The sequence below is a fragment of the Strix uralensis genome, chromosome Z (genome assembly GCF_047716275.1).
Source record: "Strix uralensis isolate ZFMK-TIS-50842 chromosome Z, bStrUra1, whole genome shotgun sequence".
Classification (NCBI taxonomy): Eukaryota; Metazoa; Chordata; class Aves; order Strigiformes; family Strigidae; genus Strix; species Strix uralensis.
The window spans coordinates 101,920,176-101,932,393 of record NC_134012.1 but is presented as its reverse complement, the minus strand read 5'-3'; the positions used below and the strand labels follow the sequence as shown (position 1 = coordinate 101,932,393).

At 48.7% G+C, this 12,218-nt stretch overlaps 1 protein-coding gene across 1 annotated transcript in view; it reads left to right on the top strand.

The window, feature by feature from the left end:
* The window catches only part of LOC141937688 (uncharacterized), a 96,497-nt gene extending 86,116 nt beyond the window's left edge, over window positions 1-10,381 (top strand). The window contains exons 5-6 of the mRNA XM_074855720.1: window positions 5,846-5,970; window positions 8,196-10,381. Of these exons, the coding sequence (XP_074711821.1) occupies window positions 5,846-5,961 (116 nt within the window). The 3' untranslated portion in view covers window positions 5,962-5,970; window positions 8,196-10,381. The remainder of the gene's footprint in view (window positions 1-5,845; window positions 5,971-8,195) is intronic.
* Window positions 10,382-12,218: the final 1,837 nt, after the last annotated feature.

Here is a 12,218-nt window from a genome sequence, read left to right as displayed (position 1 = left end):
GACTGGGAAGTTCTGAGAAAGGGAACTCTGTGCGGTGGGGGGGGACTCGGGGCTGGGTCCGGACATCCCCGCAGTGGGGTAGCTGCCCTCGGAAATCAGTCCTCGGTTCTAGAAAATACTGACAAGGTGAAACGCCCTCGATCTGTGAAGTTCTACCAATTGCATTTGGGCAGAGCCCTTGCAGCTGACAAGCGGGGGGTGCGAAGGGAAGGCCCTCGCCTCGCCGAGCCCCCTCGCAGCCCGGCCCACGGGCAGGGCAGAGAGCAAGTGTGCGAAGCAAGGACGCGGCTCCAAACCCGTGCTGAGCCGGAGGATTACATAAAGCACCCCATCAGGAAATAGAAACGCCACCATATGACTCATGCAGCCAGCATCTCGCTGGAACTGTGAATTTCTTCTTTTATGAAAGAGTTTCACGAGTTTTCTGGAAATTCATAGTTTCGAGTTTGTGCTCGGGAACGGTGTGCGCAAATATTCACGGACATTTTCCCTGACTAGCAGCTGAATGTTGCCAGGTTGTGTCAATAGAGACCACAGGACAGAACAGGAAAGCAGTGCTGTATTTAATCTGATTTTTTTTCCACGGAAGATGGCTCAGGCTGCTTGCTCTGAGCTGGCCCTGAGCTGCAGACCTGCCTCTGCCACCCCCTGCGCACAGGCAGAGCAGAAGGGCACTGCCCTCAGTTTTCTGCAGAAGCAGGGATTACGCTTTTGAAGGTGATTTTTATTCTGATAGAGAACCTGGGATCAATCACCCCTGCGGGGTGCTGGCACCCGAAGCCACACCACGGCTGTAGCTACCGGCGGGTCGGCTCCAGCTCGTGGCCCTGGACCTGTGGGACTGGCCCCTGCCCTGCTGCTGGGCCCAGGCCAAGGGCCAAGCTCTTATTCTCCTGATCAATAATTAGCTCTTTAACGCAGAAACTTCCTGTCGCATGAGGAAACACTACTTTGCACAGGCAGAGCCTTTTTTTTTTTTTAATCGGGGGATGACTGAAAGACAAATGATCAATAAGAGCAAGGACAGGCTCCCTATGAACCTTGAAATGATTTGTAATAAACCTTGGCTCCCTGGAAATACAGATCATGTGTTCACTGGAGATAACGTATGATTAAGATTGGTACTTTTTTTATACCTCATTTTCAAAGCATACATACCAGAGTGAGCAATATTCAGGTCTTCATAAAACATGCTTCAGGAAAAAATATCACGGGTCACGTGTCAGCTTTGGTAAATTGATAGAGACGATATGATAGAAACTCCTCCCTGAGAGGCCCCGAAGCGTTTGAATTTGCCTGTTTGTTTGTTTTTAACCCGTTAGTGTCTGTGGCAGGGCTGCGTGGGCAGGGGCAGTGCCTGCCTCTGGGCTGGGTCAGTGGGGGGACACACCTGGCCACAGGTCTTGCTCTTTCTCCCTCTGCTAGTTTTCAAATACTATACTTTTGCCTCCAAAATATCACTGCTTCCAGCTCCTAGATTTCTCGGGAGAGGGTGAATAAAGGTGATTTGTTAAAACAGGGACTTAATATTCAACTTTCTGTACCGTTCACCTATTTTTGATGGTTTATTATGATTGAAGGTACAACTCCATTGAGAGCTCAGTGCCTGCTGAAATTTTAAAAAGAATGGGGAAAATTGTATACGGTTATAGAATTTTTGATATGCATGTTAGTTTTAATCTCAGCAACATTATCATAATTTAACAGAGGAGATGTGAAACATTCAGATACAATAGCTGATGTAATTAAATGTAGAAGGGAGTTGCAGGGAAATGACAGGTTTCCATTTTCAGTACAAACACTCTTCCAAAAATTACGGGTGCTCAGCAACAAATATGACACCTATCTAAATTCAGGAAGTACAAAATGTTCATATTCATATTAAAAGAGAATGTGGAATCAGAAATCAGACTGAACTGTGGAAAGGATGTAGTGGTGGAGACCGCGTCAGAAGAGAGGGAGGCACGGCTGACCTTGCCAGCTCCGAGCGGCACCTCCTAGAAAGATTAGAAATATTAGAAATTTTAGAATATTAGTTTTGCTGTGGGAGGTTAAAAGCGGTGCAGTTCTGCCTTTACATCCAATTCACATATTGCAAGTCCTTTTTGTTTTCTAGAGCAGTGCTGACCCTGTGTTTTCCCCCGGGCCTCCTGCCCAAGCTCTGAAGTCTTCCTCCTCCTCCTCCTCCTCCCGCTGCTCCCTGCAGCCCTGTCCGGGGGTCTGGCAGGACGGGGCTGTGGCAGGGTGCTGGGCTTTCGGGAAGGTTGCAGGGATGGAGGGTGTCAGCGCTGAGCCGTACCGCAGGGGAAGGAGAGGGCCGGGAGGCGCTGCGTGGGAGACGGGGCGGAGGCAGATTAGTGGGTGTTCGCTGATTTTATTTGCTTTATGGAATTGCAACAATTGCCTCCATTCAGCAGATGAAGAAATGAGTCACAGAGAAGTCCATGGTTTGCATGTAGCTGTGGAGGACAACTGTGCCACGTCAGGCAGCGGAGGCCTCCCCGCCGGCCGGCCTCGACCCCAGCCTCCATCCTCCTCCTCCCCGGGGCCCTTCGCCAGCTCGGTTTCACCCCGATAAATTAAACACAGCGCTGTGAGGGCGTGTGGGGCGAGGGGGCTTCACCGAGGCGGGAGGCTCTGCAACAGCAGAAGGGACTTGCTTTAATGTCAACTATTCCATTACTGAAAACTAGGGGGAAGAATTACACCGGGCTGGGAGCCGCCGATAAACAGGCAGCTGGCACGGGGAGGGAAATTTCTTTCTTCTATTACCTTGTGCTTCTGCAAGTCACAACTTTGTCAGTCGGTGCCTGGCTGCGGAGTCACAAACCCAACTGCCGACTCCCCACCTTTGCCGTGTCTGTCTGCGCCGCCAGCGGCACAGCAGCAGGCCAGATGCTCAGCGGGGAGGGACTGGGGGCCTGGCCAGGGACACGGGGGGCTAGTAGCCTTCACCCCGGCTGCGCGGCCCTGCCAGGGCCTGCAGACGGAGGGGGAAACCACAACAGAGGTGTTCACCTTTTCCTGGTAATTCCGAAAGCAGGAGGGGAGCGACGCGGGGCATTGAGCGAGAACTTGGAACGGCTCAGATTAAAACCGAAGCGAAACAGCAGAAACTCCTCGTGCCGGCTGAGGAGCTTGTGGAAATAAAGCGAATGGAGCCGGAGAAAGGTCAGATCCGTGGCTGGCGTAAATCAGCGCCGCAGCCCTGGCATCAAACTCTGGTATAAAATGATGCCGATGTGGACCAACCCTCCCCCAGCTCCACAGCCAGGTACCGGCTGAATTCAGGGAAGTTCAGCTCAAACCCAACTTCCACGACGAACCTGCCCATGTCTAAATGGCCGAAACCCTATTTCTAAGCACACAAAGATATTATAGAGCACACAAAGATATTATAGAGCACACAAGAATATTATAGTTTCATCCAGCTGTACTGCAAAATTATTCAAAATTAAAGAGTCTCACTTAAAACTGGGATCAAATCTACGGACCCCTGAACAAACTCAGTCACACGCCGGGCAAGCACATGGGAGACGGGAAAGAGTCGGCCCGGTTTGTCTGCACGCAGGACGTGGACAGCGAAGCCCAACCACGGAGGGGATGTTAATTAGTGTTTGGTGGTGTCATTAAAGCAAGGCAGGAGGCAGCGAAGGTGGGCTGGTGTGGGGAGCGCTCCCCGGGGGGGAGGCAGGCTCGCAGTTTCCCAGCTCAGGTTTCCCCCCGCTGCAGAGAGCGTGGCCCTTCCCGGCTCCCATGGCCGCCCGCAGCAGCGCTTTTTGCTCCTGGAAAAAATCCACCGGCTGGGAACGGCTGCCAAAGGCGCGGGGCTGAATGTTACGCAGCCCTCACGTGCTAAACCTGGGAGCGCAACGGGAATCCCTGAGCGGGGCCAGCGCGGGGACACGGCGGGGATGAGGTGGGGATGGCACCCGACCCTGCACCAGCACAGGGGACGGAGGGTCCCGCGGGGAGGCGACACGTGAAGGACAGGTGCCCGCTTCCAGCGTGCACAAGCCCTATAGAAAACAGGCAAATTAAACTTCTTTGCATTGAACGGTATGCAAATCCAGGCTTCTCTGAATATCTTCACGCAGAGAGTTTGCCAGGAAAGTACACAGCTGCATGGTAGTGAAATCCTCTCCGATGACTGGTTAGAAAAACAGGAGATTTGGTGCTGCTTGTAAGACTTCCTCCTCCTCTGATGCAGAGCTCGTTTGCTTGGTAGACAGTTCTCATGATCATTTCAAGCAGAAGGTAGCGATGGCGACTTGGCAAGACCCACACTGAAAATCCGTATTTGGATCATGAATCAGTCCCATAATTTCTGTGTAAAGGAACATTTCAGGAGGATTTATAGCATAGCATGCTAACATCGGATCTGCTTGTCACAGATCGTGTTAAAGGCTACAGATAAAAGGTTTGCAGTTTACAGCCCTGGAAAATTAGAATGAATTCCCTGCTGTGAGCACAGAGCAATGACTAGCAGAAATCTTCCCTCAGACACTAAGTTGGACCAAGAGCCGCAGCTGACTGAGGGCAAAAACAACTCCCAGGAAATGATTATGTACCTGGACATTGCAACCCCAAGCCCACGGGGGAGATGCAGCCCCGCTTGGCACTGCCCCGGAGCGTGGAGGCATGGCACGGCCTCGCCGGGTGGTTAACCCCGACACGAGTCAGGGACTACGATGAGATAGCTAAAAAATGAGTGAATGTGTTTGGAAAGGACAGTTTTTCTGTATGCTCCTTTCTTGGCTGAAAAGACTTTCTGCGTTTTAATTCAGGACCTCTGACCTGTAATGAAAATCTTTTCCTAGTTAGCTATTTTTTTTTCTTATTTAAAATTAAGATCTTATAACATACAAAACTTCTGTTGTTCCATGATGCCGATGTGAATCAACCCTCCCCCAGCTCCACAGCCAGGTACCAGCTGAATTCAGGGAAGTTCAGCTCAAACCCAACTTCCACGATGAACCTGCCCATGTCTAAATGGCCAAAACCCTATTTCTAAGCACACAAAGACATAGAGCACACAAAAGTATTATAGTTTCATCCAACTATACTGCAAAATTATTCAAAATTAAAGAGTCTCACTTAATACTGGGATCAAATCTATGGACCCCTGAGCAAAATCAGTCACACGCCGGGCACGCACATGGAAGATGGGAACTCTGCTTTCAACACACAGTTAGGAAAGACTCGGTGGACTCATTCAGATTTCTTCTGTGAGATTTTAGAATGTTCAAGCTCAAAATGCAAAGTAAAATTTCTAAAACATTGAAACTAATACGTAGAAAAAAATTAAGAAGTTTGCCGAAAAAGCTTCTAAAATGAGAGCACAGAATTTTTCACATAGAAGAGATGTACAAAAGCTCTATGAACATGTTTTCTCTTTTCAAAAGCTGTTTTCTAAATGTCAGTTTTATCGCCTTTTTTTTAAACCATTTATGACCATATGTGTTTTTATGATATTCACAACATGCTTGTGCCACACAAGATGCAAATGTAATTTCCTGTTATAATGGCACAATATGCATAGCAACAAATGAGAAATGAGTGACACAAAATAATGAAAAGTGGCTCTGTGTGTGCGTGTGTGTGCGCCTGGAAGGGTTTTTTTTTTCTCCCTAGAAGGGAATTACCCGGAGCATTGATGGGGGGTTCAGGCTCTTACTCCTGCACAGCCGGTGCCCACATGTGGGGTTTGACCCAAACTCATTCCAAGGTGTCTTTCAACTCTTCAATTAGCAATTAAAGAAACCTCTTCATCACAGATGCCATCTCTTTGTACCAGCAGGAGTTGGATTGTCCACTAATTGCCCTATTACGGTCCTTTCACCAGGTGATGTCCAGAGGATGAGGGTGAAGGACTCTTGTGCAAGAAGGTGGAGGAGCAGGAGTCTCCCAGGAGCTTCAACCCGGGGCTGGTGGGAGCAGCCGACCTTGGAGGAAGATTAATCACACCAGGTTTGTGCATCCCTGCGAGGCGGGCTGAGCTCTTGCAGCGTATGCGGCACTGGGACGCGTGCTCGGAGGTGACAAAGGGGAATGGAGTTAGCGAGGACGGCTGGAGGAAGAGCTAAAATAGCAAGATGACTCGGAATAATTAGTCAAACGCCTTTCACCGGGTCTCAGGAGACAGCTGCTGCCAGCCCAGGGTCTCTGCTTCCTCTGCACAAATGCTGTGGTAAGAGGTGGTGCCACCCGTGACAGGACAATGTGGGGACAGGAAGGGACGAGAAATAAAGGAAGAAAAAGGAGACCAAGAGCAGGGTGAGGAGGGGAAGAGCGAGTCCCCTGCTGAGCCCCCCAGCCCGTGGCACCACTCGCCTCTTGCACAGGGAGTCCTCCAGAGATGGGAGCTCCTCCACCTCTACCACGTCAAAATTCTCATCTCCTCCAGGAATAAAAATCTAATTTTTTACATTAGCAATGCTGCTTTCAGAGCAGTCGGCGGGGGCTTGGGCCAGGGCCACTGTCACCTCGGGGGGCATCCCCCCTCCCAGGCTTGTAACCTCTGGCACCGCAGCCTGTTGTGGAGCCAGCGGGACCAGTAACAGCTGCGTATGTCATCACATCTCGCCGCTGACCTCATCAGAAACGCAGCGTGAGATGCTCCCGGGGGGGCCTAGGACACGCCCCGCTGCGGGGAAACGGGGCGATGGTGCAGCATCATGTCGAAATCCCGGCCTGCCCAGGGCATGGCTCCTTCTGTGGGGGGTGCCCAGGTCGTGCCACGGGCACCCCCGTGGTGCTGCACCAGCAGCTTTCTTGCTACTTTTGAAAGAAAAATGAAAAATGTGGAAAAACACGTCATCAGGAAACGCTTGGTTTAATACCGCTTGCGTATGTCATCCCAATCGCCGAAATAAATACAATAAAGGAGCAAATAAACAAAAAAAGGACAAGAATTGGGTGTTTTGGGGCCACAGGAGCAGTTTCGGCGGGCATCCGGGAGCGAGGGGAGGGCTGGGGGACCCAGCAGCGTGCCGAGGGGGGCTCGACCCCTCCCTGGCCGTTCATTACCCAATAACGGAACAAAAAGGGGCTTTCAGGCAGTGCAGCTGACAGCGACTAATATTACACCGCAAAAATGTATTTTTAAACCAGCTGCAAACTTCAAAAGCCTCAAGTGAAATATTTTATTTCCTATTTTAAAGAAGCTCAGAGTGCACAACACGTTGTGACGGGGGCTGGTCGGGGAAATGGTTACTGAAAGAGTTCCTCGCTGGAAAAAGCTGTCTGAAAAAACCCAATTTTGTCAAGAGACAAGAACACACTTGGCACAAAAGAAATCCCACGGAAAAATGTTTGGAAACAAAAAAGTTCATTCAAAGTTTTCATTAGCTATTTTAAGCAGTTTGATTTTTTAGAATGTTTTCATTTTATGTTCCTATTATCTTAACGGTATGACACGTTGCCACTTGCTATGTCAGAATAGGGTAAAGTATAAAACTGAAATATTTTTGTTTTTTCATCCTGCTTATTAATCATTAAGGAAATTTGCAGTTAAGTATCAATTGAAACATTTTACCCACTCCAGAACAAAGTACTTTGCATTATTTTAAAATTATTTGAAAGTCTGATTGATGACTTTAGTTGAGAGTCCACAATCGATTACGCTGTATTTCAGAGTCTTATTTGCTCTTCACAAAACACCAAACCCTCCCAAATACGTGTTGTTGGTTTTGCAAATTCATAGATGGAGAGGAACTGTTAACACAGGCAGTGCTGACACACGCTCTGCTCCCGAGATCAATAATCTAGGATAAACGGTACATATATCAGCTCGGAGAATTTAAAACATCTGAGATGAAATTTGGAAAAACAGATCGGAGAGTCCAAAAATAGGAATAGGCTGGGAAATCCCATTTCCTGAGAAATTTTAAACACCTTCGTACACTTTTTTCCAGCTGGGAGCAAGTGTCAAAGCGTTGCCCTTTCTCACCAAGCATAAATCGAGGGTTTGGGCCAGTTCTGGCTGTGACCTTCGGTGACACATACAGTCTGTTAAAAAGGGAAAAAAAAAAGTTGTTGTACTTAAAATATTCATACCTCGGCTTGCAGACTGACATGTGTAGCAGTTCGGAGGAAAACATTCCACAGGGCTTCAGCCGCCTGATTTTAGCTTTTGTAGGAATCACTCATTGAATAATAAATTTCTATGAATTATTTACGTATTTTTCATGTAGTACACTGGAAGACAATTCCCACCTTGATGTGCATTTGGAAGCACGCAGCTTTGCCACCGCTTCCGAAGGCGATCCGGCCCCTCGGCCCTCGCGCGGCAGCCGCCGAAGGGCGCTGACGTCTCCTCCCCCTCACACCTCGCCGAGGTCACCGGTTGAAATCCCAGTGGAGACCAGGTGTGGGTTTCCTTCGCCAGCTGTGAATCCGGGATGAAATATTCCTGCCGCGCTGGCGGAACGCGGGGTGCCGGCGCCCGGCCCGGCCTGAGTATGTTCTGGGAGGCAGCGAGGGTGACGGGGAGCAGGGGCAGCCGCACCCTCACCCTTCCCCTGCCCCTGCTCAGACACAGGCCTGGAAGTGGCACCTCTGCACACCAAAGCACAGCGATAACGCTCAGATATTTCCTGCGAGTGCTGCAAAAGCAGCTGATGGAGTGAATCCCATATAAGTTTGATTCGAATTGATCATCTTTTCGCATTTTTAAGTCGTGTCTCCCAAGTTATTTGAGTGTGGTGCAGGTACCCGCCAGCTCACGTTGCCAATCTGTGGTGCTTTGGTACCCACGGTGCTTCCTTAAACACTGCGGGGCATTCACCTGCCCCCGGTGAGGCCCAGGGCACTGGCTGAACCAGGTTTGTTCAGTCTTGAGAAGAGAAGGCTGAGGGGAGGCCTTATCTCCATGTTCCAGTGTTTAAAGGGTGGCTACAGAGAAGATGGAGACTCCCTTTTCGCAAGGAGTCGTGGAAAACACGAGGGGGAATGGGTACAAGTTACTCCTGGGGAGATTCCGACTGGACACAAGAGGGAAATTCTTCACAATGAGAACAATCAGCCACTGGAATAATGGTTGGGGAAGTGGTGGATTCCCCAACACTGGACACTTTTACGTTTCGGCCATCTTGTCTAGACCAGGCTTTTGCCAAGAAAGGTTGAACCAGATGATCCTTGAGGTCCCTTCCCACCTGGTATTCTATGACTCTGTGATTCTATGATTCTATGACTCTATGGTTCTATGGCTCTATGGGTCTATGACTATGACTCTATGTCTATGATTCTGACTCTATGACTCCATGACTATGACTATGGCTCTATGACTCTATGACTCTATGACTATGACTCGATGACTCTATGACTATGACTCAATGACTCGATGACTCTATGACTATGACTCAATGACTCGATGACTTGATGACTTGATGACTATGACTCTATGACCCTACAGCAGCCTCCTGGCAGCCTGGGACAGCAATGGAGAGCAGCAGGCGCAGTAGGGACAGAAGGACACTTTGGTGGACTCTGGGTTGTACCAGCGTTCGCGCACACAGCAAAGTTCACGAAGTTTTGCGTGAGCGTAGCACCCTTGCATGAGGATGCCAACGGTGTACCCGGGCACCAGTATGGACCAGTGACCACCGTGCTTGCCGGCGTCTCAGGGTGCGGGTCCACAGGCACAGATCAGGGGTTGTCCTCATCGCTCACTTCCACACACAGACCTTTCCTCCCCCTGCTCTCCCAGGCCCACCTGAGCCCTTTGCCCGTACCCTTAGGTTGGTTCAGGATGTGTCCCCTGCCCTGTGACCCCAAAACCAGCTTTCTCTGAGCTGCAGCTCAGGCGGGGTGAGGGTGCCCAGCACAGGCCATGCCCTGCCGTCAACAGGGTGGCCGTGCTGGGAGCCAGCGTGGCACCGGGCAAAGCCATCCTGGGCTGCAAGAACCAACCGCTGAGGGAAGGAACTGAATTGAATTTTACTCCTCAACAAATACTCTGGAACTGCACCGGCGGGTGGAGTCATGATAAATTATGAGTGGAGGAGCCGTTTCAGTGGGGTTGTGAGTAGATGAAACTCCCCTCGCAAGGAGTTCGGGCCGCGCTTGCTCACCCCCGGGCTGGAGCTGGACTGGCATCTCCCTTACGTACTTATAATTAATATGCACAGGGATTTTTTTTTTTTTTCCAAATGTGTGCAATATCGTGTTGTCCTAATTTAGGAGCTTTTGTATCTCATCATAAAGAGCCCTAGAACAAGAGGATTAAGGGAAAACTCTTTGAAAATCAGAGCCCATGTTATTGCTTCTTGATGGACTAACAATTCAGATCTAATTGATCACGGCATTAATTATACATAATCTCTATGTACTCGGGTAGCCTTGTGGGATATTTCTAATCAAATTAAAACTAATTCAAAGCAATCTGACATTACAGAATGTTTTGTCTCTATTTTAGGACAGGGAGTCAGGGGATATGAAATGCATATTACATCTTGATCTGAGTGCATGCACTGTAAAAAGGCCTCTAATATAATCACTTCCACGCAGCGGTGATTATGAGTACGGTAGTCGTGTGGCTCACAGAAATGATTTAAAAAAAAAAAAAAAATTAAACCGGCAACACGAAAAAGCTGCTAAGTCGAAATGTCAGCGAGAGTAGGTGAGTTGATGCTTGAAGCGGGAGGTAGGGAGGACAGCGGGCGGCACCCCTCCGCTTAGCGACACATCGAGGGGAAAAGGGGTTTCTGAGCAGGGGTGGACTGGTTAATCAAAGCCCTAATAATATATATACAGTCGCGGATTAGAGGGCTTTTCATCATTTTCAACTGAAAGCACGGGTAGATGTGTTTTGATTTCTTTTTATGAAAACACTCTGAGGAGTTGGGAGGATGTATTTAAGTTAAAAATAGTGGTTTTAATTGAAAGTAAAAAGGCAGCGTGCTTACCTCACAGCTTGAATGGAGCCCATCCAAAAACACACAGCAAGAAAAAAGGAGCGGGGATGCGACGCTCATCTGGTGTAAATCAGCGCGGCTTTATGGGCTTCACCCCGCCGAGGGTCTGGCCCCACTTTCCGCCTTCCCCCACCCCCGGGGGGACCCGCCGGGGCCCCTGGCAGGAGCAGGGCGCGGGGTGCCGGGGGGCTGCCGGGGTGCCGGGGGCTCCTCGCCCAGGTGCTGCCGCTCGCCGCTCCCCTTTGACCCAAACCTGTTAAAAACTTTGAAGGCTTCACGCTAGCGGCTCTCTGTATGTTTAGAATAACAGAACACGTTGGAAACTTCAATAAAAAGTGGTTTATTGATTCTAATTAAATCTTTTTTTTAAAAGGTATAGCAGACACCGATCCTAGTTAAGTTTAATTTAGGACTGACATTTACATGCTGCCTAAGAAGTGGGAATTCAGAGTGGACAATTCATTTTAATTTTGGTGAAAAATATCATTTAAATGCCAGAAAACTGCATATTTAACATTTGCAGTAATTAAGTGACTTTAATTTAATAATAAATCTCTCTTGTCTCTATCTATTTACACTCTTTCCTCTGCCTTGGCCTGGCGCTTTCTGTAGTGATTGAACTACAACTAATTACTTCTTTTCAAGTGTAAATATGTTTTAATACTTTTTTCTAGCCAGGTAGCACGTTTACTATTTAGCCGATAATAACTTTTTTGTAATGAAATCCTTAATTCGGGGGCTTCTTTCGTACGACAAGTTTTTGCGTCTATCCCGCAGCAGAAACAAGTCTAGACTAACCAGCCTGCATCTGGTCTGGGCGTAAATTCCTCTAAAGCACCATCTGGAATGGTTTTCATATAAACACAAAGAAAATTCTACAATATACCCCCCCCCCCCCCCCCCCAACCCTTAGACATCCTTGAACTGTTGTTAAAAAATTCACTTTTTCTATTTTCCTCCTTGGTAGCACTTTGTTTTATAGGGCGCAACATGCAAATACAGAGCTCCCATTTTAAATTTTCTGATCAAAGATGGGGATCCAAGTATTTTCTCAGCACTTTGCACCAAGACCTGGCGGATAGTGCCACGTTTCCCCTCTGACCCTTTCCTGATTTCGCCTGTTTTCTACCCAAAGTGCAGAAGGAGACAAACGTGGTTTCCCTCAGTAATTTCTCCCTTGGTGCAAACACTCCTTAGGGGCTTATACTGCATAAGGAGCTAAACCTTTAAAATTTGATCCGGATTTTGTGCTGAAATGTTAAAATAAAACCATCCTTTCCATCTTCTGATGCAAAACAAGCT